Source organism: Osmia lignaria, chromosome 10 (assembly GCF_051020975.1).
Source record: "Osmia lignaria lignaria isolate PbOS001 chromosome 10, iyOsmLign1, whole genome shotgun sequence".
NCBI classification, from domain to species: Eukaryota; Metazoa; Arthropoda; class Insecta; order Hymenoptera; family Megachilidae; genus Osmia; species Osmia lignaria.
Genome location: NC_135041.1, coordinates 13,248,316 through 13,271,582, shown reverse-complemented (window position 1 = coordinate 13,271,582; position 23,267 = coordinate 13,248,316). Strand labels below are relative to the sequence as shown.

The 23,267-nt window shown below is 39.9% G+C and overlaps 3 protein-coding genes across 10 annotated transcripts in view; 2 read left to right on the top strand and 1 right to left on the bottom strand.

Annotated features, from left to right (window-relative positions):
• Positions 1-641: 641 nt before the first annotated feature.
• LOC117611774 (uncharacterized) lies at positions 642-5,293 on the bottom strand. 2 transcript variants are annotated; one of them, XM_034340042.2, is made up of 9 exons: positions 5,007-5,293; positions 3,253-4,739; positions 2,883-2,985; positions 2,178-2,362; positions 1,722-2,104; positions 1,318-1,642; positions 1,158-1,242; positions 956-1,085; positions 642-886 (listed from the first exon to the last, which is right to left on the bottom strand). In XM_034340042.2, the coding sequence occupies exons 1-9, from the start codon at positions 5,228-5,230 to the stop codon at positions 860-862; spliced, it is 2,949 nt and encodes a 982-aa protein (XP_034195933.2). In that variant the 5' UTR covers positions 5,231-5,293; the 3' UTR covers positions 642-859. The 2 variants fall into 2 exon arrangements, with proteins under 2 accessions (XP_034195933.2, XP_034195934.2); XM_034340043.2 differs by having other exon boundaries at positions 2,883-2,973.
• A 56-nt stretch (positions 5,294-5,349) lies between these two features.
• LOC117611780 (uncharacterized) lies at positions 5,350-9,167 on the top strand. Of its 3 annotated transcripts, XM_034340052.2 has the most exons (9): positions 5,350-6,124; positions 6,260-6,483; positions 6,543-6,735; positions 7,016-7,151; positions 7,225-7,374; positions 7,453-7,582; positions 7,673-7,934; positions 8,174-8,704; positions 8,786-9,167. In XM_034340052.2, the coding sequence occupies exons 2-7, from the start codon at positions 6,451-6,453 to the stop codon at positions 7,856-7,858; spliced, it is 828 nt and encodes a 275-aa protein (XP_034195943.2). In that variant the 5' UTR covers positions 5,350-6,124; positions 6,260-6,450; the 3' UTR covers positions 7,859-7,934; positions 8,174-8,704; positions 8,786-9,167. The 3 variants fall into 3 exon arrangements, with proteins under 3 accessions (XP_034195943.2, XP_034195941.2, XP_034195942.2); XM_034340050.2 differs by having other exon boundaries at positions 7,673-8,704; XM_034340051.2 differs by having other exon boundaries at positions 7,673-8,704; positions 8,779-9,167.
• Positions 9,168-9,876: 709 nt separating this feature from the next.
• Positions 9,877-23,267, top strand: part of LOC117611772 (dynein axonemal heavy chain 7) — an 18,963-nt gene continuing 5,572 nt past the window's right edge. Inside the window, exons 1-34 of one of the 5 annotated variants that reach the window (XM_076690542.1) lie at positions 9,877-10,664; positions 10,782-11,007; positions 11,078-12,143; positions 12,286-12,851; positions 12,948-13,105; positions 13,206-13,359; positions 13,429-13,578; positions 13,658-14,232; positions 14,316-14,537; positions 14,613-14,910; positions 14,988-15,335; positions 15,402-15,667; positions 15,741-15,894; positions 15,957-16,183; positions 16,259-16,460; positions 16,541-16,778; positions 16,896-17,011; positions 17,074-17,352; positions 17,427-17,684; positions 17,739-18,023; positions 18,082-18,330; positions 18,618-18,963; positions 19,031-19,200; positions 19,279-19,410; positions 19,475-19,696; positions 19,753-20,204; positions 20,268-20,465; positions 20,562-21,170; positions 21,228-21,537; positions 21,600-21,845; positions 21,943-22,172; positions 22,238-22,457; positions 22,540-22,728; positions 22,856-23,230. In XM_076690542.1, the coding sequence (XP_076546657.1) occupies positions 12,390-12,851; positions 12,948-13,105; positions 13,206-13,359; positions 13,429-13,578; positions 13,658-14,232; positions 14,316-14,537; positions 14,613-14,910; positions 14,988-15,335; positions 15,402-15,667; positions 15,741-15,894; positions 15,957-16,183; positions 16,259-16,460; positions 16,541-16,778; positions 16,896-17,011; positions 17,074-17,352; positions 17,427-17,684; positions 17,739-18,023; positions 18,082-18,330; positions 18,618-18,963; positions 19,031-19,200; positions 19,279-19,410; positions 19,475-19,696; positions 19,753-20,204; positions 20,268-20,465; positions 20,562-21,170; positions 21,228-21,537; positions 21,600-21,845; positions 21,943-22,172; positions 22,238-22,457; positions 22,540-22,728; positions 22,856-23,230 (8,340 nt within the window). In that variant the 5' untranslated portion in view covers positions 9,877-10,664; positions 10,782-11,007; positions 11,078-12,143; positions 12,286-12,389. Of the gene's footprint in view, positions 10,665-10,781; positions 12,144-12,167; positions 12,852-12,947; positions 13,106-13,205; positions 13,360-13,428; positions 13,579-13,657; positions 14,233-14,315; positions 14,538-14,612; positions 14,911-14,987; positions 15,336-15,401; positions 15,668-15,740; positions 15,895-15,956; positions 16,184-16,258; positions 16,461-16,540; positions 16,779-16,895; positions 17,012-17,073; positions 17,353-17,426; positions 17,685-17,738; positions 18,024-18,081; positions 18,331-18,617; positions 18,964-19,030; positions 19,201-19,278; positions 19,411-19,474; positions 19,697-19,752; positions 20,205-20,267; positions 20,466-20,561; positions 21,171-21,227; positions 21,538-21,599; positions 21,846-21,942; positions 22,173-22,237; positions 22,458-22,539; positions 22,729-22,855; positions 23,231-23,267 lie in introns of those variants that run through there. The other 4 variants (XM_076690543.1, XM_034340033.2, XM_034340030.2 and 1 more) reach the window with 4 other exon arrangements.

Below are 23,267 nucleotides of genomic sequence, written 5' to 3'. Positions count from 1 at the left end.
TCTTCCCTGTATGGGAGTGGAGAAGGATAGTTAGAAAAACTTTTCGTATCTCTCATATTTATCGAGTATCGATTCGATGTAAAATATGAATAGGTACTTAGCTGCATACCCGTTGTTGCCATGAAGTTGTACATTCCATGATTATTAGGGCGCATCGGCGTTAGAAGTATGCATTAAGATTCCAAAGATGACCTCGGGGATGAAGAAACAGAAACTGAAAAATTGAATCTGGGATAAAGTAGAAATAGATGTGATCTATGGAACGAGACACGCGTGCATACTTTTCATATTGTTTATTAACGTTCAATGTTTCAATATACGAATGGATAACATAAGATCGATTCGTTTATGGAGTCGTTCGCTTTTATTCTATTCTGAAAATCAACAGGAAAGGAAAAGAACCCTGTATAAATTATTTAAAAAAATTCTAGAAACAAAGTATATTCACGTATAGCGAACAAATTAATATCACCTTGAAACGGATACATTCGATACGTTTTTCAGTTGGCGTAGAAGCAGCGTGCTCACATTCGCGTGACAGACGTAATAAATACACGTTTCTGTCGCGTTAAAGGCAACTTTTGTTCCGTTCCGTTTGGATCCGTGCCGCAAAAGGAATAAAATGAACATACGCATCGATGTAGAAACAAGTTCGGGACTTTATTTATTGAATTATATATAGATTGCGCTTTCGAGCAGATAACATTGCTTAGGCATCGTTATTCTCGCTTTTACAGACTTTGAAATATACAAAATAACGGTGATTCTTTGTTCCAACTAAATAAAAAATTTATATATATATATATGTATATGTATGTATATATAATGCCACAAATATAAACTATCGACGCTCTAGTTCTCAATAATAGGGTCTCCGAGGATTATTCTGCAAAATAAAATTTTAGTCTTTAGAAAATATAAGGGTACAAGTAATATTACTGAGAGTAATCGTTACCAAAGGATTAGGCCTAAATCTGTAGGCAAGCATCATTCTTTTTCTATAGGCATCGAATTCATCGTCATCTCTGGATACACCGTCCGGTCTTTCGGAACCTAAACCAGCGCTATCGAATCTATTTGTTGCTCTGTAACAAAAGTTTCTTGTAATATACCATTTTATTCCCAAACGTGTCCAGAAACGAATTCGGTTCACTTACTTATTGATAGGGTCGATACGACCGTTACCTTCGCTACCTAATCCTTGCCCTTCGCTCCAACCGAGCTTCTGCAACATCTGAAATCCTAAAAAATAAAAGATCCTTTGATGCAACGATTGGAAATGATCATACGATCTAGCTTGACGAGGGTCGCGCTAACCTATGTTGTCTTCTTTGAGTTTGTACTCCTTGTAATCGCTAAGATCGGGTTCTTTCCCTTGCTTGACCGCGTTATATTGTTCCAGAAATTTCTTAAGTTCATCCGGTGGTAAAAAGTCACCGATATGATGTTTCCCTTCCGCTTGAGCGGTCAGTTCTTCGGCCCACATTTGAGTGGCCTCCATCTCGGCTGACCTAAGCTTGTGCTCCCACGTACCGCCTTCTGTTTCTTCGTCGCTATCGTACTCGTATTTATGTTTCCCTTGCGCTTCTAAACGTCTTACTTCTTCTCGTTTCTTCAATAAATTTTGGTACAAAAGATTTATCTGTAGGGAAAAAACAAGACGTAATACTATTGAAATTGAAACATCAGCAGAATAACAGAAGAATAAACCCGTGTCGAACCTTGTAATGATCCTCTGCCTTTTTCCACTGCTCTTCGGTTAAATCCAACGTACCAAATGTTTGTCGAGCATACTGTATCAAGGCAGGATCGTTTCGAGAAATTTTAGTCAGCATAGGATTCTTTGCCTCGGTACGTTGCATTTTTGCTGATGGAATAATAACGGCTGGTTGGCCAATTTGTCCAGGAATCGCAATGCCAGGTTGCAAAAGGCTGCCGCTTTGTTGCTTACGGGCAGTCACCGTATTTATTTCCGTAATAGGCACTTTGTTATCCGGATCACCCCAACGACTGCGTCTTTTTCGTTTACGTTCTTCCTTGTTGTCCTCCTTTGATCGATACGTACAATTATCCTCCGACTCCCTCTCTCTTTTCTTTTCTGTTTCTAAAAGGTAAAATGTGCATTATATAAAAGCTATGTTCTCTTCTTCCTAATATAATTCAGATTTCTGACCGACCTTGCGTAAAGCTGTGCTTGCCGATGTTTGCATGATCGTTATCGTCGTTATCACTGAGAGCTTCTTCCGGGCAATAAGGTTCCGCGCCACTGTTCTTACTCTCCTTCGTGGATCTTTCGGCACGGTACTTTGCCACTAACCCCCTGTACTGCAGATACGCTGCACTTTGCTTTTGGTGCAGAAACCTTGATTAAAATAATACTTAAGACTCTGACGAGTAACATATTTTCCTAGATTAGCTTCCTTTGTTAGAAAAGAAAGAAAGATAGTAAAACGTGTAACTAATTGTTGATTTGTTATAACTACAAAAAGAATAGCTGATTAACGATGAAATATAAGTGAAAATTTTCTTTCATTTTTCATTATACAAAATGATATTTGACTGAGAACTTTCGTTAACTAGTATTATGGTATACTCGATCAGTTGGATAATATTACGGATAATGGAAATGTTATTAATACAATGCTGATAAGTTGTGAAGCAACTTTCCGTATCGTTAATTGTATCGTCCGCTACTCGATCGGACAAGATTAAGAAGAGAAAAAAAGTAGCGTTGCAAGATTAAGCCTGTTCAAGCGGTGATGTGGTTAACACGTGTTGAAATAAAAGGAAAAACGAACGATACGGAAGTTGTAGGTATCTCGATGGAAGGGTGATACGACGCGTTAAAACACGAGACGAGGACCTGAGAGGACAGTAGTTACCATAATTTAGGATCTTGGGCATTCTTCTCTCGCGCTTCCTGTTCGATTTCATCCCCGCAGTCAGCGACGATGCGTGCCAGCTGCTCAGCCTCTACGGGACACACTTAGAAGCCTTTGTCAGACATGCGTAACAACGCTAAAACTTGTTTTATTTCTGTTCTATTCACTTGTAGATCTTACAAAATTTCATCTTTCCATCGTATATACACGATATATCTCCTATTGTATTCAACGTATCGCGTGCATGCCTGTGCTTAACTCTTTGCCAATTATATTTACAACGGGCAACATGGCCTTGGGATTAAAACGGGCACGAGGCGATACGTCGAAGTAAAAATGTATATATATGTAAATAATCGACTTATCGTACCTAGCTGTTCCGAAGGCCGAAGACCGATCATTGGCCTGACTGGTGGTGGCACTTGAAGATTGGGTGGTCCCATAGCTACCTGACTAACTTGATTAGGAAGAGGGTAACTGGTGGACATCAATGGCGGTGGGGCAGTGTTTTGAATCAAGGAAGGAGGTGGCGGTGGCGGTGGTACATTCGGCGGAGGGATGTTCAAGTTCGGCGGTGGAACTGAATTGATGTTCGAGGGCACGTTATGAACTGGTGGCGGAGCTGGCATCATCACAGGGGGTGGTACATTCGGTGGAGGAACGTTCGGCACGTTGGTCGCGTTCGGTACGTTAACCGTGATCGTCTGAGAGCCAGGAATCGGCATCATATTTGGTGGCATTTGTGTCATTGTCGACAACAAGTTTGGGGGAGGGATGTTCGGAGGTGGTAAATTTGTCGGTTGCAATGGTCCAGGTGGTGGCACACCGCGCTGTTGCGCGTTTGGGAACATACGCTGTTGCGTACCGGATGCCGTCGACGTTAACGTCGCGGACGGTGTAGACGGTAGCGAAGACATCGACAGCGGGGTCGTCAGCGGTGACGAGGACGACGTCAACGGCGAAAGATGCATCGTCGATGACGTTAACGGTGAAGCGGACGAACAGGTAGACGCGCAGGTAGAAGTGAAAGAGGAAGAGGAAGAAGGGGAGGATGATAATGGGAGTAATGCCGTTGATGAGGAAGGCGTCGATGAAAGCGGAGGTGGTGGTGGCGGCGGAGGCGGCAAGTTTTGTACATTAGGCGGTACTGTTCGAGCCATATGAATATTCGGAGGAGGTATATTGGTATTGGGTGGAACGGATTGTACGGAAAGAGAAGGCGGAGGTTGATGTATAGCGTGCGACGACGGTATCTGCATTCTTGGATTTCCAGGCTGGTTGTTCGTTCCAGAATAACTGTTTCCCGTAACTTTCGGAGGTGGTAAGCTTGATAAATTTGGAGGTGGAACGTTCGTTATGATATTTCCCATGTTAGGCGGTGGTACACCGGTAAGATGTATCATAGACTGAGGCGCGAAGGAAGGGACGTTGGATGAATTTCCGTTTGGAGGAAGAAATTGCTGTTGACTCTGCTGCATACGCTGACCATTGGAAGATGATTGATTGAAGGAACGTCGAGCTTCCGGACTTTGAGACGTTGAACGTCTGGTAGGAGACGGACTCGAAGATGAGCTGTGTCTTTTGTCGGAGTTTCTTCCCCAGCGAGAGTCGCCTCTTCGACGATCCCTTCTGTTCTCGGAATCTCTGATTCTGTCGCTGTTTCTTTTTTGTTCTTTCTCATATGCATTTTCTCTGCTCCCTTCTTCCTTTTTCTCTTCAGATTTCAATGGAAACATAGATTCTGTTTCCCCTCCGCCTTTACTATTATTTGCAATTTTTTTGAACTGATCCAAAAAACTACCATCGTTAGCAAATAAATTGATCGTTTGCGATGCTGTCGGTTTCTCCTCTTCTTTTCTATAGTAGAAAGTTTTTTTTTTAATAAAAACGAGACATTCTTGAACATAAAATCGAATGGAAAGCAGTATACATGAAATTTGCATAGTCCAAATATTAATGACTCAACGTTCGTTTGTATCTTTGTCCTTAACAATACACGTCACTTACCAATAACAATTGAAGAATTATCATGGAAGTAAATAGTTACTATAATCGTGTAATACGTAATAACGCAGTTGGCACAATAATAAACTTAATATACGTTCAAAAGTGAAAATTACTCACTTGGTAGAATTACTCGCTTGATCGCCTGCCGAATTCGGCAATAGCGCGTTCGTTTTTCTCATGTTTTCCACAGCTTCTTTCGCTTTTTGCTCCTGCATCTTTGCCTGTATTTCAAGCTTCTTTTGTTGAATAATCTGCTCCTGCTTCGACATTTGCGCAAATCGCTCATTTCGTGATGTTTTTGAAACAAACGGATCAGAACCTTTCACACCACGATACGCCATATTTGTTATGTCGCAGACGATTCTTTGCAAGTATCAATGACTACAGATCCAACAAGACTGGACATACCATTGCTATCGAGGAGCCTTGAATCTGTGCCTCGGGAATAAGCGCCCTCTGGTCTATCCTATATAGTATAAAAATGGATAATCACAACGGAAAAAATATGATTTTGACTCCCTTTGATTCTATTTTTCAGAAGTCAGTTAAAATCAGCACAACACCTAAATAATAATTGTTTGACATACTTGTATTTCAAAAAGACCGCCGTAAATTAAATATTTTTAAAATTCGATCCTTTCGCCATCTATACAGAAACGGCTGAAACTACTCAACAACTTACCGACTGGGTTTCCAAGACAGGGGAACACTAGCGCACCTATCGGGAGATCGCGGAAACTAGTCGGTAAGTTGTTGAGTAGTTTCAGCCATTTTTGTATAGATGGCGCTGGGATCGAATTAAAAAAATATTTCATTTATTGCGGTCTTTTTGAAATACAAGTATGTCAAACTATTATTTTTTAGGTGTTGTGCCGATTTTAACCGATTTCTAAAAAATACAATCAATTCAAAGATCCAAAATTGTGTCTTTTCAGTTGTGAATGAACGGTATGGTAGAAGAGAGACAAATAAAACAGGCACGATTGTTATACTTGAGGGTATCTGGGAGTTCCAAAATCATGATTCCTTGCGAACAAAGGCATGTTCAGTCTTTCTGTAGTTGTAATTACTGCTAGTATCGAAACATTATGGCTTCGAATTTCAAATCAACTAATTCTCTGATAATTTCACGTCGATATAGCGACACTAGCAACTCTAGCGGTAACGCAGGTGTAATAAAATAAGAAATTAATTCATTAAACGACGCAGGACTTTTAAATTTTCTTGCTAATTAGGTAAAATAAATTATTTATACATTTATTACAGTACGTTTGATTTATTATTACCGATCGTTACTAATTTTATATAGCCGAATCTGTGATTGATAATAATACAGCTTTCAATTAGTCATTGTTTAAAATCTTGTATAGGTATTGATACACTTAAGTAAATACTTCCATACTTGTTGCGAAAACGATAAAGACGTATATAACATATAAGTCAACTAATTAATACGGTAGTAACTATGGTTACAAAGGAGTTATCGATGTCATACATATTACGATTCTTCTGAAGGCTAGGAAAAAGAAAGTGATGTGATTTTCGATTCCTATTAATCAAAATGGATGAGTTTTTAACGGTGCTTGCAGAGAAGGTAGGTAACTATAAAGATATCGTTTGTACGTTTTTTTAAGATAAATTTTTTAATAAAAGTATATAGATGTCGGAGTCGGAAAGATAGCCACAGAAAATTTTTATTCAAAAGGAAAAATTTTAATCGGAAAGATCGAGTTATTCTGTCAATTGGTAAAAAATAGTCCAAAACGATATTTGATAGAACAATCCCAGAAGACCGAGTTATACGATCTTACGGCAAGCATTGATACTCTTACGCTTCAAGTAAAACGTACGTATGATAATAGCAATTTTGAATTGGAATAATCAGCAAACAATGTACAGTATCAAAGCATGGTAGACCTTCCCTGGGTTCCCGAATTCCCGGTCCTCACCGGTCCCTCCCAGAGGAGGAATCCCCTTCCCCGTGCTCTCATCGCTCCTTGGCAACGGTCCTAAGGATAGTGACGATATAGGGGTGGAGGCGCTACGTGTATAGGTCCGTGACTCCCCTTTTGCTTGCGCGCGAAAATCTGAATTGATATTTATTTTACGATATTTCTTCTCAACAGAATGGACAATTGCTCTTCAGGAAGAAAAATTAGATTTTTCTCGCTTCCAGAAAAATATTGAAGCAGACTGGAAAGTGATGAAATTAACAAAGAAAAATATAGATGAAAATTTAAAGGAAAAATTAACAGCTATCATGTAAGTTTCCCTGTATAACAAAGTATGATTTACTGATAAGTCTGTGATAATAATTAATAAGAAAATGTTACAGTGCAGAATATTCATCAAAGATGTTAAGTAGAAATTTGGAACACGAAACGCGAAAGAAGTTGCTACAAATGGACTTAAAATTGTTCGAGGATCGTTTAAAACGCACTAGTAATGTACGTTATTCGAGAAGAAATGAGTTATACGACGCATGGTAAGAGAAAATTTGAACAAAAAAGAAGTTACGAAAACCCGTTTTTATTAACATTAATTTTATTACAACGGTGTACAGTCTTAAATCGAAAAAGGTATGCTTCGATCAACTGAAAAGGTATGATAACAATATCGGAGTACTTCATACTTGCAAAAGTACTCTTCTGATCGATGCAGATGTTATTGAGAAAGAATATTTTATTGTTCAGGTTTGTCTTATCATTTGTTCAATAAAATTTACCAACCATACAGTTCTTTGTGCAGAACCCAGTAGTAAGCTTATGCGTGTTTGTTTGCAGAATCAGCTGATTCCTCAGCGTGCATTGTACAACCAGTTGAAAAAGGAATGCGAATTAAACGCGAGAGAAGCCCTTTTAAGAAAAGTTGAACATTTTCGTCGAAATCGCGCAGCTAAAATCATTCAACGATATTGGAGATTTTACTATATACGCGTGTCTTGGAAGAAAAGAAAAGGCAGAAAATAATATATTCGATTTAACTTTCACGCGGCTTTGCAATTACTATATCGAATAACATTAGTAACGTGTTTAGCTCAGAGCAGTACGTTTTTTACCCGGAAAATTCTTGTTAAGTATTCAACTATATTGATCTTCAGCTATGTTTAGAAAACCCCTCTAACCCCTCTATCTTACTCTCTCACTCTCTCTCTCTCTCTTTCTCTATCACCACCCTCTCCGCGATACTCTAATCCTCACTCGAACTTCGTCACCTCTTCTTAACTCTTTCCTCTTCTCACCTATGATCAGACTACATTGTCTATTTCTTTGCGTATCTCGTAGAGACCTGTTGAAAGGAAAAAGTCTAAACTTGTACAAAAATCGTTCGATGATTTATTGATAATTTTGGAAATTCGACGATTATCCTTAACCACTTTTTTATTTCCACTTCATGGAACTAGATCGAAGAAACTGAAATTCTTTTCAAGTTTTTCTAACATGATCGTTATGGAAAGTGAAGATAAATGATAAAAAGACCGTGAGAAGGAGAGAAAAAGAAAGGGTAGAAAGTGAAAACACGATACGCTGGACTGATGTCGAGGACAGCAGAGAGTAAGCTTAGAAAGAGGGTGGTAAATCGGACAACTGAGAAGCAGGGTTTAGTTCGGTTAATAGTCGCGCGTAGGTCCGACGCATGCTCCGAATGATTTTCCCGGGGTGATATTCAGTCGGGCAAAGGGAGCCACGAGCCAGCAGCCAAGGCTGGGAAACGTTCGATCGTTACGAAGTGAATCAGTTGGCTGGCCGGGCGTACCGCGAACACCACAATTTGGAACATGTACAAGTATATCGATCGCTATCCTTCCTACCTACGTACGGTTTGCTTTTTTTCAACTAATTTATCCAACGTCGATGTACGCGTCTGACGAATGTCTAATAAAATATAGTTTACAGGAATACTGATCGTTCGATTTGTTAAGAGAACGCACGGATACGAAGGAGATAACTGTTGAAAGCAATACTCTACCTACTGTCCAGACGAAATGAAACCGTTCGGCATAGAAAGCTTGATAAATTAAAATTGCTTGCAATCACGGAAGAGAACTGGTTAGGATTACAATTTGATTGTCAACGAAGTCAACGAAGAAGTCGGAAGCAATATTCGATAAAGATACAATCAATCGTTTGGATGCACGACGACGTGGAATAACCCGACCCGACCCGACCCGACCTGAACCCGACCCAGTCTCCCTTGTAAAACGAATGCGCACCACCTGTAGCTCGATATCTACGCTTGAAAGGTCAATCGCCTTTCGATCGAGTTTCTCTCATCGAATGTAAGTCAAATGAACGTTCATTTTCGTTCCTCTTTTCGCCGATGTGTACATTATAAATGATCACTACAGTTTCACCAAGATGTAAGAATATTTTACTGGAAAGAAAAGGAGAACATCCTCGGCGTAGATACGTGCGAACGATGGGCGAGAAAGGAAATAGTAACTCTTCTAAATGGAGTATGGAGGAACGTGAAAAGATTTTGGCTACTGGAACGCTGGAACAGAAAAAAGAAGCTTTTAAAGATGACGAAGAGTTGATGAGAGAAACTGCAAAATTTGTAAGCGAAGTGATCGAAACAGCAGCCACGGAGGCTTCTAAGAGGAAAGTGCACTCGGAGGTAAAATTTCATTTTTCAAATCACCGGTAATCCCGATTATTTGTTAATTATTTAATGTTACGTTTCAGTCGGGGGATGCGAACGAAGGTAAGGGTAACATTGGAAAAGTGATAAAGAAACGTGGACAAGTAGATATTACGAGAATTTCTTTCGTTTTTGTTACCGTAATTGAATTCTCGATATCTTTGCCACGTTGCTTCCTTTACAAAAGAAGAGACACTCGGTACTGATGAAACAAATAAAACGTATGTTTACGTAGGAAGTAAATTGAAGGCCATCGAGAGCATCGCTGGCTGGAATCATCGTGCACGTGGATTCTGCAATCGAATACTGAACGCGCTATGTCCGTGTTTCACTAACAATGGTAAATCGTAGATCGTTTCGAACGTAGTATGCAATTGCTATTGTCGCAACTCATTTCCTAATCTAATCATAACACTAATTACGTATATGCACGAGTCTCATATATTTTACAGTTCACGATCCAATATTCGACAATTGTTTTTCTTTTGTCAACAGCCAAAACTGTTTTGCCAAAATTCTTCCGAGCAAATTGATTGTTAATATTGATAAAAGCAGAAATGAAACGAAAAATACGACAGGAAGACGAAGATGTAAAGGAAGAACGAGTAACAGAGAGGCTCGCATACATTTACGACCACGTTACAACCATACGCATTTCCCACATGATTAAAAGAAAATGCTTTTTCATGCGACATTTCTCATCGTAGGCACACACAGAAACGATTAGAGCAAATTCGTTCATTTTCATTGGCAAGTAATCAACGCATGCCACCATTCGACTTGTCCTGTAGACCGTAGGAGCTACAACGCCCCTTGTACTGTTACTGCCACTCCATTACTTGAATCGAGATGCCAACGACACGTGTATATCATCTAGCATGCGTGGCAAGGAATTATAATGCACAGCATAGTTTCGTACGTGCGCTCATTCCTTCGAATCGACTTAACTTCATATAGTTGATAACTGGTATCACGTGTCCATACACAAGTAACGCAGGGTTCCAGATCATCATCGCATCAACGATACCTCGATACTCGTTTCATACAGTCGTTTGCACGAACCGTGACCTATTATTTACACGATTTAATACGATAAACCAGAAGAAACGAGAACTTCATTTTTACAGACACAAGGTATGAAACGGTATCGAGACGTAAGTAGTACAATTGCGCTGCACGTTGCAATGCGTATGTACGATACATATTTAAAAAGAATATTTTACATTATCAGTGTGTCTGTTCTTTTCATAGAATTATTCGCCTGGACACCGTACCGGTATCGCTTCACGAGACCTTAATCGCTTGCCACGTTCCAGAGTTACGATACCGCTTGCCCAGCAGCAGCCATTAAGATCGATAAAATAATAAAGAGCGCGCGAGTACTCGTCGTTTTGCCGAATAATGTGAGTTAAACGATGGCGAGAAAGAACACCTCACTGGCAACGACCGGACCTCTCTATGCGCTATTCGACATTATGTAATTTAGTTTAGTTTAATGTAATTTTATTAATTTACTTTCATTAATATTTCATTTCTCTGATTTCCAGCGTGTAGAAGCATACATATACGTACATCTATACGTGTGTATTTTTGCTATGTACGTATGTCCTGTGTGTCTGTATGTATGTACGTATACATTTTAGGATACCCGCTTACACGTAATTAGATGTACCAACGATTGAATTAACTTTCGTTGATGAAATTTCGTGCACCAGTTTCATGACTAAATCTGGTGAACGATCCTCTTCTTTGTTGTACCCTATCACGTAGAAGGTACTTCACCGTTGGTACGACGCATGAAAAAGAAACGACGTCGGTGTAAAATAAATTGGTGGTATGTTCGTTGTAATTTTAAACGCATACATATATCGTTACTGTTTCGTGTAATATCATTATATGAATGGTGTATGCCTTGATTGAAAGTACAGGAACAAGAGAGAAAGAGGAGACGAAGAGAATCAGAGGAATTGTAATTGAAAAGCAGGAAGGAAGCAAAGAGAGAGTGTAAAGAAGAGAGGAGGTGTAAGAGCGAGCGTGTGAGTGAGAGAGAGAAAGGTGAAAAATAAGAGGTAAACTAACTGTAAAATTACTTAATGTGGGATCAAAAAAAATGAAAAAAAGAATCTATCGACTGACAATCAAAAGAATACGTTATAAATGCAAATATATATTTACACGCACACATTAGTTGCGTAAACATTGTTTCTCTGACCGGCATTACAAGTATCAGTAAATCACATGTCCAAGAACTGCTTTTTTTCGGAAAGTATTTTTACTAATTCTTTACTAAGAGTTTATTCGCCGCTATAATAAATAAACAATTGAACGTATTGCTGTAAAGCGGCCGAATAAGCATAAAACTGTCCAGTTACCTACTACAGAATACGTGTGCATATGTACCATATACATACATCCATTCAATTGTAAGTTACGTAAACAGATATAACATTAATTTTCTGTGTATCTGTTAATAAACGTACAAATGTAAACAAGAATGTTCATTAATTATTTCGTTTGCAACTTTTTCTTTAAACTTTTAACAATGTTTATTTGTACGATAATTATTGGAAAAAAAGTTGGAAATGGAGGTGGACTCGGAAGAGAATAGAGAAGGTAACGTATTCGGTTGTCATAGAAACTTACGTACAAGCCTATATTATTTAAAATGGATAGGTTACAAGTATTGGGTATCGAAGAAACATCTTTCTTCGAGTGATACATTGTATTGACGTACAGTGCTTTCGATTCGATTTAGATTTGGCATCGTTCAAAGAAGAAACCAGGTATCTGAAACATTCAAGGAACGTAAAGTAGTCGACAAGCAAAATATACCATAGGAGAAATACTACAAATACAGTCATGAAATGTAGCAAGAAGAAATCGGTTTCAAAAACGTACAAGTACCTATTGCTTTCTCAGAAAAGAGAAGAATTTCGAATGCATCTTCTTAACGTTATAAAAGAAAAGAAGAGAAAGGAAACGATGCGTGCTAAAAGGAAAAAATGTGTACAGAGAATGGAAGAAGAAGATGATGATGATGATGATGAAGAAGAGATAAAAGATTTTGTTACGAAAAACGACAGGGATATATTGCGGTATTATTATTATTTAACACAAGGGATCGATGACGATTACGTGGGATCAATGGGCACTGATCTTTTGGAAAACATCTTGAGTGTTATACCTATTAAATGGCGGCAAAAGTTTAAGGAATGTTTGAATGATTTAGTGAAGGAAGTAAAAGAAGAATATGTATTAAGCATAAAAAAGTCTGTCATAGAATTTGTTATAGGAAATTCTCTGTACTCTTTGCTAAATCAGGTACGTTTCAATGGATCATTTTTAAATTTGAGGATTGAAGAATGGAAGAATAGTGAAAAAAAGATGAGAACTCAAAAGAAATTTTATGATTTTCAGCTAGTCGCACTAGAGAAAAGTAAAACAATTGGAGAGATGCAACTTCCAACAGATCATGCGGTTAATTATCAATGGAATATAACAAAACTCGAAAGAATAAGTACACTTTATCGTCCCGTCATGCGACGAATTTTCGATTGTTGTTACCGAGAGTTCAGGTTGGTTTTATATAATCGAGAAAATTACGATTGTTAATATCAAACTTCCTTTTTCTTTTAACGTATTCTCCTGAAACGTTGATCGTTGGTGTAACAACAGCGATCTTAAGCTCTTGGATGAAAGTGAATTAGCAGCATATGGTGAGTCCTATGGGTTGGAAAATTTCGAAAGAACCGTCTTACGAATGTGTCACAGGGTGAAGGAAAATCTCTCAAAGAACTGGTTGCCAAAAATTCAGACCATTTTATCCGTGGTACGAATCAAAAAATATAAATTGTCTTTATATTATTCGAGCGAAACAGTTTAATTATAGTATTTTTAGGCGTTTGAAAGAAACGAATTGCCGTCGATGAGTAATTCGGTAAAATGTCGAAGATTTTTTAATTGCATCGCTCTTATCATGGAAAGTCAATTACGAAGACTTTATATACAGACATTGGATGATTACATAGATTACCTTTGTAACAAAAACGTGAGTTACTCTTTTGAGCGAGTGATCAAAAGGCGAGAAGTATAACGTTGAAATAAGAAGGAATTATTATCGTTTATAGGGTACATGCCATGGTTTTGACATAAAAGTGACGGTAAGACACGCGATTGTCTTGTTCGATCCCCCGTTTAATACATTCGTTGAAACGTTATCGACGATTATGAATTCAATGCAAGAGGCTGTTGCCGGACTACCACGAGTTGAGACATTACTATCAAACATCAGTTGTATCGGTTCCGATGAAAAATTACTCCAGGTAAAAGTATCGGATAAACGTTTGGAACGATGCGCCGACGAAATCGAGAAGCTGATCGGCGAAGAAAAAATCGGAGCTACAGAGCAGCTACAAGAATTTGAAAAATACGAGAATTTAATATACGGTGCCGAAAATGAAAAGATCACCGATTTTATAAATTCAACAGATACGGTTGAACATTTCGAACGTTATCAGAATCTGATCGAGCATTATTATCGTTTGTATGGACGAATAAAAGTGGAGTTTCCACGAACTAGTTTCCATGGACTTTTTGTAGTGCACCGAGGGGAGTTAATCGGGCACATCCTTGCAACCGCTCGAAAAATCAAGGAAGATTTAGTTACTAAAATGATTCAGGATTATCAACGAAAAGCTCGAACGTAAGATTGCTGTTTCTTCTATCTTCTTATTTTGTTAGGATCCTTTTTATGGCATGAATGAAAGAAAGATAACTTGGAAACAGCGTAGGGAACGCCTATCAACACATTGTGGATCGTGCACTGACCGTTCCAGCAAATAGCTCGGAATTGATCAAACTCGAAGAGTTTATAAACGTTACCAAAACGGAAACTACTGGTGAGTTAGAAAAGGAATTGAGAGAAATTATAAAGTACATCGTTTTCTTAACGGATTATTCGATTCTGACGACGATCGAATTGAAAACCAACAACTTTGCTTTTCAATGGTAAATAAACGACGAATTAATTAATTAAGAAATCAAACGGGATTGAAAGATTGTTATATCTGTTTTTATATCAAGGTATCATAAGCTTCCCGAAGTTTTCAAGAGCCATGAGGAAATAGTTGCGAGCAAAACCGAAGAGTTTCAGAGGAATCTTAAGAAACGAATCGAACAATTTCTGCGAGATCTTGAAACGTACGCGAAACAATGCAACGAATTACAGTACTGGGGTAACATCGATGAGATATATCGGTACAAGAAAAAGGCAGATCGTTTGGAGAACAAATTGATCGCCGCGATGGATACCATCGATAAATTCAACGAGGAAGAAGTGTTGTTCGGTTGGGAAATGTCGCAATATCCATTACGAAAGGCGGTAGGTGTTGGTCTATTCAATTATACATACTGCATTTCCTAAATTGAATTTTTAATCCATAATGCAATGTGATATAGACAGCGGATAAACTATCGCCATACAAGAAGCTGTACGACGCAGCTTGCGATTTTCTAACCAACTACGATACGTGGATGAATTCGATGATTGGCTCTCAAGATCCAGAAGACATTGAGATGGCTACAGGAACCGCTTATCGTACAGTATTTAGATTGGAGAGATCTATCCAAGAACCGATAGCGAAGAAGCTTGCGGAAACGATTCGAATCAATATAGAAGAATTCAAAGAGCATATGCCTGTGATATCCACTCTTGGAAATCCTTCGATGAAGAGTCGTCACTGGGAACAAGTGTCGGAGATCGTTGGATTCCCTATAAAAGTTGATCTATCGACGACGCTTGCCAAGGTATCCGACGCCATACTTCATCTTTTATAAAATTCAGATTTCTTATTACCCTTTTATTGGTCACAGATTCTTGATTACGGCTTGGCCGATTACGTCCCGAAATTCGAAGCGATAGCGGAAGCTGCAACGAAGGAAGGTAGCTTAGAGAAGGCTCTACTTCGAATGCATGTCGATTGGGAGGATATTGCGTTCACCGTGAATCCTTATCGAGATACTGGAACGTATGTGATTGCCAGTGTCGACGAGATACAATTACTTTTGGACGATCATTTAACCAAAGCTCAGACTATGAAGAATTCCCTTTATATTCGACCGTTCGAGAAGGAGACCTTGTATGTAATAATTTTGTCATTTGTATCGAATTTCCTTTCCTCTTAAATTACATTTCTTTGCCATTACTTTTAGAGAATGGGAATCCAAATTACTCCTCTTACAAGATATTATGGATTATTGGCTACAAGTTCAAGCCACTTGGATGTACTTTGAACCAATCTTTTCCTCGGCCGATATACAGCAGCAAATGCCAGAGGAAGGTCGGCGATTTAGTGCTGTCGACAAGGTATTATCGTGTCCAATCCATAGATAAAATCAATTACTAATATCGATGATGATCATGTACAGATTTGGAGAGAAATAATGTCGCTAGTGTCATCAGATCCTCGCGTTATGTCTGTCATTGGAATAGACAAGATGCTTGAGCGATTAAAGAAATGTACCAATCTATTGGATTTGGTACAAAAGGGACTGACCGCTTACTTAGATAAGAAGAGATTATACTTCCCACGATTCTTTTTCCTTTCGAACGACGAGCTATTAGAAATATTGTCCGAAACGAAAGATCCCACCAGGTAATAATTTTCAAACAAAACGATACTAGCACGCGTGCCTATATTAACGTGTTGTTTCTAAAATCAACCCGACAGAGTACAACCGCATCTGAAAAAATGCTTCGAAGGTATCGAACGTCTAAGTTTCACGGACGATATGGAGATAACGACGATGCAGTCGTCCGAAGGAGAAAAAGTTATTCTCGAAGATATCGTGGACACAGTAGCGGCTCGAGGACAGGTGGAGAGGTGGTTATTAGATCTTGAACGATCTATGAAAAAGAGCGTCAGGGCGCAGGTAATATTAATTAAATTCTAATAGCACCATTCCATTCAATTTCTTCATTGTTCACCATTTCATTCCTTTCGTAACTACAGGTAATCGCATCGAAGAATGCGTTCTTAAAACAAGTCAGATCGATGTGGGCATTGGAATGGCCTGGTCAAACAATTCTTTGCGTGAGTAAACTTTACTGGACGGCCGACGTAACCAAGGCTCTATCGTCCGATCCTTTGCAAAATGTAAAGAACTACATTCACACCTGTACGCATCAGCTAAACGAAATAGTGAAATTGGTTCGTGGAAAGTTGTCGACGCAAAATCGTACGACCTTAGGTACGAAGAAAATTGAGAAGAAGAAGAGGAGGAGGCAGAGGAGGAGGTGGAGGAGGAAGGCAACACGGTATCAAGTATAAATTCTGAATTTATCTGTTTATGGATTATTCGTTTCAGAGGCATTGGTTACACTGGATGTCCATGGCCGTGATGTGGTCTCGGGACTTGTCGGGCAAAGAGTTACCGATGCAACCGACTTCAATTGGTTGGCTCAACTAAGATACTATTGGATGGTAAGGAAAAAGAAAGCAAAGAAAAATCTCGTCTTCCAACGATTTTCTTTTCGTTATCCTAGAACAATGATTTATGGACAACGATGATAAATACTTCGTTAAAATACGCATACGAGTACCTGGGCAACACGTCAAGACTGGTAATAACGCCACTGACGGATAGATGTTATCGAACGTTGTTCAGTGCGTTGAGCTTGCATCTCGGTGGTGCACCTGAAGGTCCTGCTGGAACCGGTAAAACGGAAACTACTAAAGACTTGGCCAAAGCTGTGGCTAAACAATGCGTGGTGTTCAATTGTTCCGACGGTCTGGATTACATTGCTTTGGGTAAATTCTTTAAGGTACGAGTATGTACACCGACGAGTCGTTATGAAAATCCAGAATATTTATATTTAACGTCTGTTTGCGAATCCAGGGATTGGCAAGTACCGGCGCGTGGTCTTGCTTCGACGAGTTCAATAGGATAGATCTAGAAGTACTGTCGGTAGTGGCGCAACAAATTTTAACCATTCAACGAGCCATTAATGCTGGACTGGATCAGCTTCTTTTCGAAGGTACCGAGATCTCGTTAGATCCTACCTGTGCCGTGTTCATCACGATGAATCCAGGATACGCAGGAAGAACCGAGTTACCGGATAATCTGAAGGCCCTCTTCCGACCGGTCGCGATGATGGTTAGTTAGAAATATAAAATGCAAGATAATTAAGCTTAATTTGAAGTCTGTTAGGTTCCAGATTACGCTTTGATCGCTGAAAACACCTTATACTCGTACGGATTTTACGAAGCTCGGCCGCTTTCAGTGAAAATCGTCACAGCGTATAGATTGTGCTCGGAACAACTGTCCAGTCAGAATCATTATGATTACGGAATGAGAGCGGTGAAATCTGTCCTGATAGCGGCTGGAAATTTAAAGATCAAATATCCGGATGAGGCCGAGGACATTTTAATACTGCGCAGCATCAAAGACGTGAATTTACCAAAATTCCTGAAAGAGGATATACCACTGTTCAACGTACGTATACATTAAATTATTTCGAAGCAATCGAATTTATTTAATTTTATCTATTCAGGGTATAACGTCCGATCTCTTTCCTGGTGTGAAACTTCCGGAACCAGATTACACCGACTTGAATACGTGCGTTCGTGATGCGTGTTCCGAGTTAAACTTGCAATGCACTTCTGTCTTCTTACAAAAGATACAGCAGATATATGAAATGATGATCGTTCGGCATGGATTCATGATCGTTGGTTATCCGTTTGCTGGGAAGAGCGCGGCTTATAACGTTTTGGCTGACGCTTTGAAGCTTTGCGAGCAACGAGTAAGCCACTTATTAGCCAACCCTTTATGTAATGAAAATCTTGAGAAGGGGGCTATAGCATTTAGACTTTCCGTCATTTTTGTACAGGCCAAAGGGTAAGAGTTATCGAAAAAATTCTTGCGCCATTCTGTTTAATGGGTTAAAATCTCAACGAATGACCGAAATTTTTTTTTTTGCTACTTTCGGTCTGACCGGAAATGACCGAAAAAGGGTTGACTAGAGCGAATCTCGCTCTAATTCACTTTAACTTGTTCTAATGGACACTTTCAAACTATCGAACGTTTCAGAATCTGATAAACGAACATGCGGTAGAAAAGTTTGTTATCAACCCTAAAGCTGTTACGTTGGGTCATTTGTACGGAGAGTTCGACCCGGTGTCCCACGAATGGTCCGATGGAGTTTTAGCGATCAGTTACCGCGCTTTCGCAACTTCCACCAACGAAAATCGCAAATGGCTTATTTTCGACGGACCTATCGACGCGGTATGGATAGAGAGCATGAACACTGTGCTCGACGATAACAAAAAGCTTTGTTTAATGAGCGGTGAGATCATCCAGTTATCGCCAGTTACGAGTTTGATCTTTGAAACGATGGATTTAGAACAAGCTTCACCGGCTACTGTTTCTCGTTGCGGTATGACATTTTCCCTAACTCTGTTCAAATGCCACTTTGTCACCTATAATTTCTATGTATAATTCAGGAATGATCTACATGGAACCTCATACACTTGGATGGGATCCTTTGCTTAAATCATGGCTAGCTAAAGTTCCAGCTGTAATTGACGAATGGCTAAAGAACTTTATATATCAATCGCTTTTTCGAAGATTTTGCGATCCTCTGCTCTATTGGTTATTTAATAATAACGTTCAGGTTTTTATTCTATTTTCAAACTTGTTCCTTTTCATACTCATCAGATGTTAAAGAAACTTGATTCTTCTTATGTTGCAGAAAATATGTCCCATGCCGGAATCGAATCTTATACGCTCGCTGACTTATTTGATGGACTGTTTCGTCAACGAGTACCACGATGAGAAGATTACTAAGAGTATGACCGAGTTAGACCTCCGAGCGCAGATCGAGGCAAGTCGCTGTTTCTCAACAGTTTGCACATTTCTTTCAACATCTTTCTTCGATACATTTTCAGGGCTCGTTTTTCTTTTCGTGTATTTGGGCGATCGGAGGTATTTTAACCGTAAAATCCAGAGAATCCTTCAGCATGCTGTTTCGTGGATTTCTCGAGAAGAACTTCCCTACAGACTTGATGGAAACGTTTGAATTACCAGGACCAATAGAAGCACCTTTGAAGCCGTACATCTTTGTTATGCCACGGGATAGTTTAGTGTTCGATTACAGATTTACCAAGGAAGTAAGTGTGAAGATACAGGTGTAAGAAAGAAGAAAGACATTCGTTTGGTGTTTCAGGGTAAAGGAAAATGGAAATTATGGTCCGACGAGTTGCTCGACAGTCCACCGATTCCTCGCGATATTCCCGTCAATCAAATAATAGTACCTACAGTCGAAACGATAAGATACACGTCTCTGTTTCGATTATTGATAGGCCACCAAAAACCCGTGTTGTTTGTCGGCCCTACTGGCACTGGAAAATCAGTGTACACCGTAGATTTCTTATTGAGAAAGAACGATCCTGCGGTGAACAAGCCGTTGATCATCAATTTTTCTGCCCAAACGACGGCAAAGCAAACTCAGGACACGATTATGGGGAAATTAGATCGTCGAAGAAAAGGCGTTTTCGGGGCACCGATAGGGAAACGGTGGATCGTATTCGTCGATGATCTTTCGATGCCAATGAAGGAAACGTACGGAGCACAACCGCCGATCGAACTTTTACGACAATGGCTAGATTACGGAGAATGGTAATAGTTTCGTTTCAAATCAATTGACAGATTTTCATCTCCGTTTGTTGATTGTTGCCACAGGTTCGATACGAAGGATAAAACGGTGATCAAACTGATCGATGTCAATTTAATGTGCGCCATGGGTCCACCGACCAGCGGCGGGAAAGACGTTACCCCTCGATTTAAAAGACATTTTACTGTTTTAACGATATCAGAATTCGACGACGAAGTAATGACGATGATATTTAGTAAAATTATCCTCTGGCATCTTGATACGAGGTTTGCACAGGTTTTATTGCTCTACTATAAGTATTAAGTGATGGAACAATTGTAATGCTCTGGTTATTCGAAACGTTTCTTTCCCATTTCTTACAGAGGATTTGGTAAAGAATTCGATCCGTGTATCGAAGAAATCGTTCTAGCCACGTTGGATGTGTACAAAGAGAGTCTTAGCAATCTTTTACCAACACCAGCCAAGTGTCATTACGTATTCAATCTCCGTGATTTCTCCAGAGTGATACAGGGTGTTCTGTTGTCCGTCCCGGAAACGATGCCAGCCTTAACAAACATGAGGAGACTCTGGGTTCATGAGATACTTCGAGTATTTGGAGATCGTTTGATAGATGATAACGACAACACTTGGTTGGTGGGGCAAATACGGATTACTCTTGACAAACGTATGAATGTGATAATGGAAAAATTGTTTAACGATCTTGTTCCCTCGAAGGAGAAAGATAGCAAAGTAAGTTCATATTTTTTGTATTTCCATTCTCCTTCATCGTGTACCGTGTTGCAGAAACAGCCGGCGCTAATCACCGAACAAGAACTTCGAAACTTGGTGTTTTGCGATTTCGCGGACGCGAGAGTGGACAATCGACTTTACCAAGAGGTGCCGGATCTCGAACGCTTACGGGAGATAGTAGAAAATTATTTAACCGAGTACAATGCGATGAGCAGAAAGCCCATGAATCTGGTTTTATTCCGGTAAGTAGCAACAATTCAACGTAAACGAGCAACGGTAGAAGAAGAAATTGATGCTAGGTTCGCCATCGAACATTTGTCGCGCATCTGCCGTATCATCAAGCAACCCCGAAGTCATGCCCTTCTTGTCGGGGTCGGTGGTTCAGGAAGACAGTCGTTGACCAGATTGGCCTCCCATATAAGCGACTACGATGTTTTCCAAATTGAAGTCAGCCAACAGTACGGAGTGAACGCATGGCACGAAGACGTGAAGGATATCTTGAAACGCGTTACCTTGACCGAACTTCATTCCACCTTTCTTTTCTCTGATACTCAGATCAAAGAAGAGAGTTTCCTCGAAGATATCAGCAATATGCTTAATTCTGGAGAGGTGAGAAATACCTTTCCTCTATCATTTCGTTGATCTAATCCTTTGAATATCGCACCCTTTAGATACCAAACATATTTACCGTGGAAGAAGTATCAGAGATATGCGAACGAATGAGAATAATAGACAGGCAAAGGGATCGATCGGTACAGACGGACGGAAGTCCGGTGGCTTTGTTCAATCTCTTCGTTCAAACAGTACGGGATCAGTTGCACATTGTAATAGTGGTATCTCCGATAGGCAATAACTTTCGTAATCGGATCAGAAAATTTCCAGCCTTAGTGAATTGTTGCACCATCGATTGGCTTCAGGTACGAACAATTTCCTTTCTATCCCGTTCATTTCAAACACGTCCACGCCTTGCTCGCGACTCACCAGTTCTTTTTGCATATTTCATTTTTCTTCAAGTCCTGGCCCGACGATGCTTTGCTGGCGGTTGCGACCAGATTTTTGTCGACGATCGAGCTAACGGATCAGGAAAGAATAGCCGGCATCGACATGTGTCAATTCTTTCACATCTCGACGCAAAATCTAAGCACGGAATTTTTTCTTCGATTAAACAGACACGTTTATGTTACCCCAACTTCGTACCTTGAGATGATAAATACTTTTAAGGATTTATTGGAGAAAAAACGTCGGTAAGCATGGTTTATCTCTTGGAGATTTTGAAGTACAGGAATACAAGGATTTTGAACTGAAACAGGAACATCATGGACGCGAAAACTCGCTACGAACGTGGTTTGGGTCAGCTGGACGAGACGCAAGTGCAAGTGGTCGCGATGTCAGAAACTTTGCAATCGTTGAGGCCACAATTAATTGTTGCTACGCAAGATGTTCAAAAAATGTTGCTCGATGTTAATAAAGAGAAGGAGGAGGTAGCAGAGTTTGAGAGAACGGTGAAAGAAGACGAAAATGCAGCCGAGGTTAAAAAGCTAAAAATTAAACTCAATTATAGCGTCAGACGATCTATCGTTGGAGATTGAAGAGATCGATTAAACGTTGCAGATTTACGCAAGCGAAGCGGCTGCCATCAAAGCGGAATGCGATGCAGATTTAGCTGAAGCACTGCCGATCTTGAAACGAGCGCAAGCCGCTCTGGACACCTTGACCACTGCCGATGTCGCTGTGGTCAGAGCGATGAAGCAACCACCTCAAGGAGTTAGACTGATCGCCGAAAGCGTTTGCGTTCTCAAGGTGCGAACGGTCACGTTTTCTCTGGGCGTGCACTCTGTTCTCTCAGACCTCTCGACACACCTACATACCACGTACATTTTTCATTCTTTTATCCTTATTCCTGCACATTTGTCTGCATTTCAAGTAGCAAGTAAAACCAGAAAGAATCCAGCAACCAGACGGCAGTTTTCTAGAAGACTATTGGAAAGCTGCCCTTCGAATGCTAAGCGACGCAAGGTTTCTCGACTCGTTGCTCAATTTCGACAAGGATAACATTCCCGACAACGTGATCGAGAAAATTCGTAAAGTATACTTGTCAAATCCGGACTTCGATCCCGAGAAGATCAAGAAAGTATCGACGGCGTGCGAGGGACTTTGCCGATGGGTGTACGCGATGTCCGAGTACGATAAAGTATCAAAAGTCGTTGCCCCGAAGAAAAGAGCATTAGCCCAAGCTCAAGAAGTCTACGACACTGCCATGGGGACTCTTCGAGCGAAACGAGAGCAACTTCAACGCGTTCAGGTACCAATTCTCTGTTCCTTTGAGGGAATTACTCCAT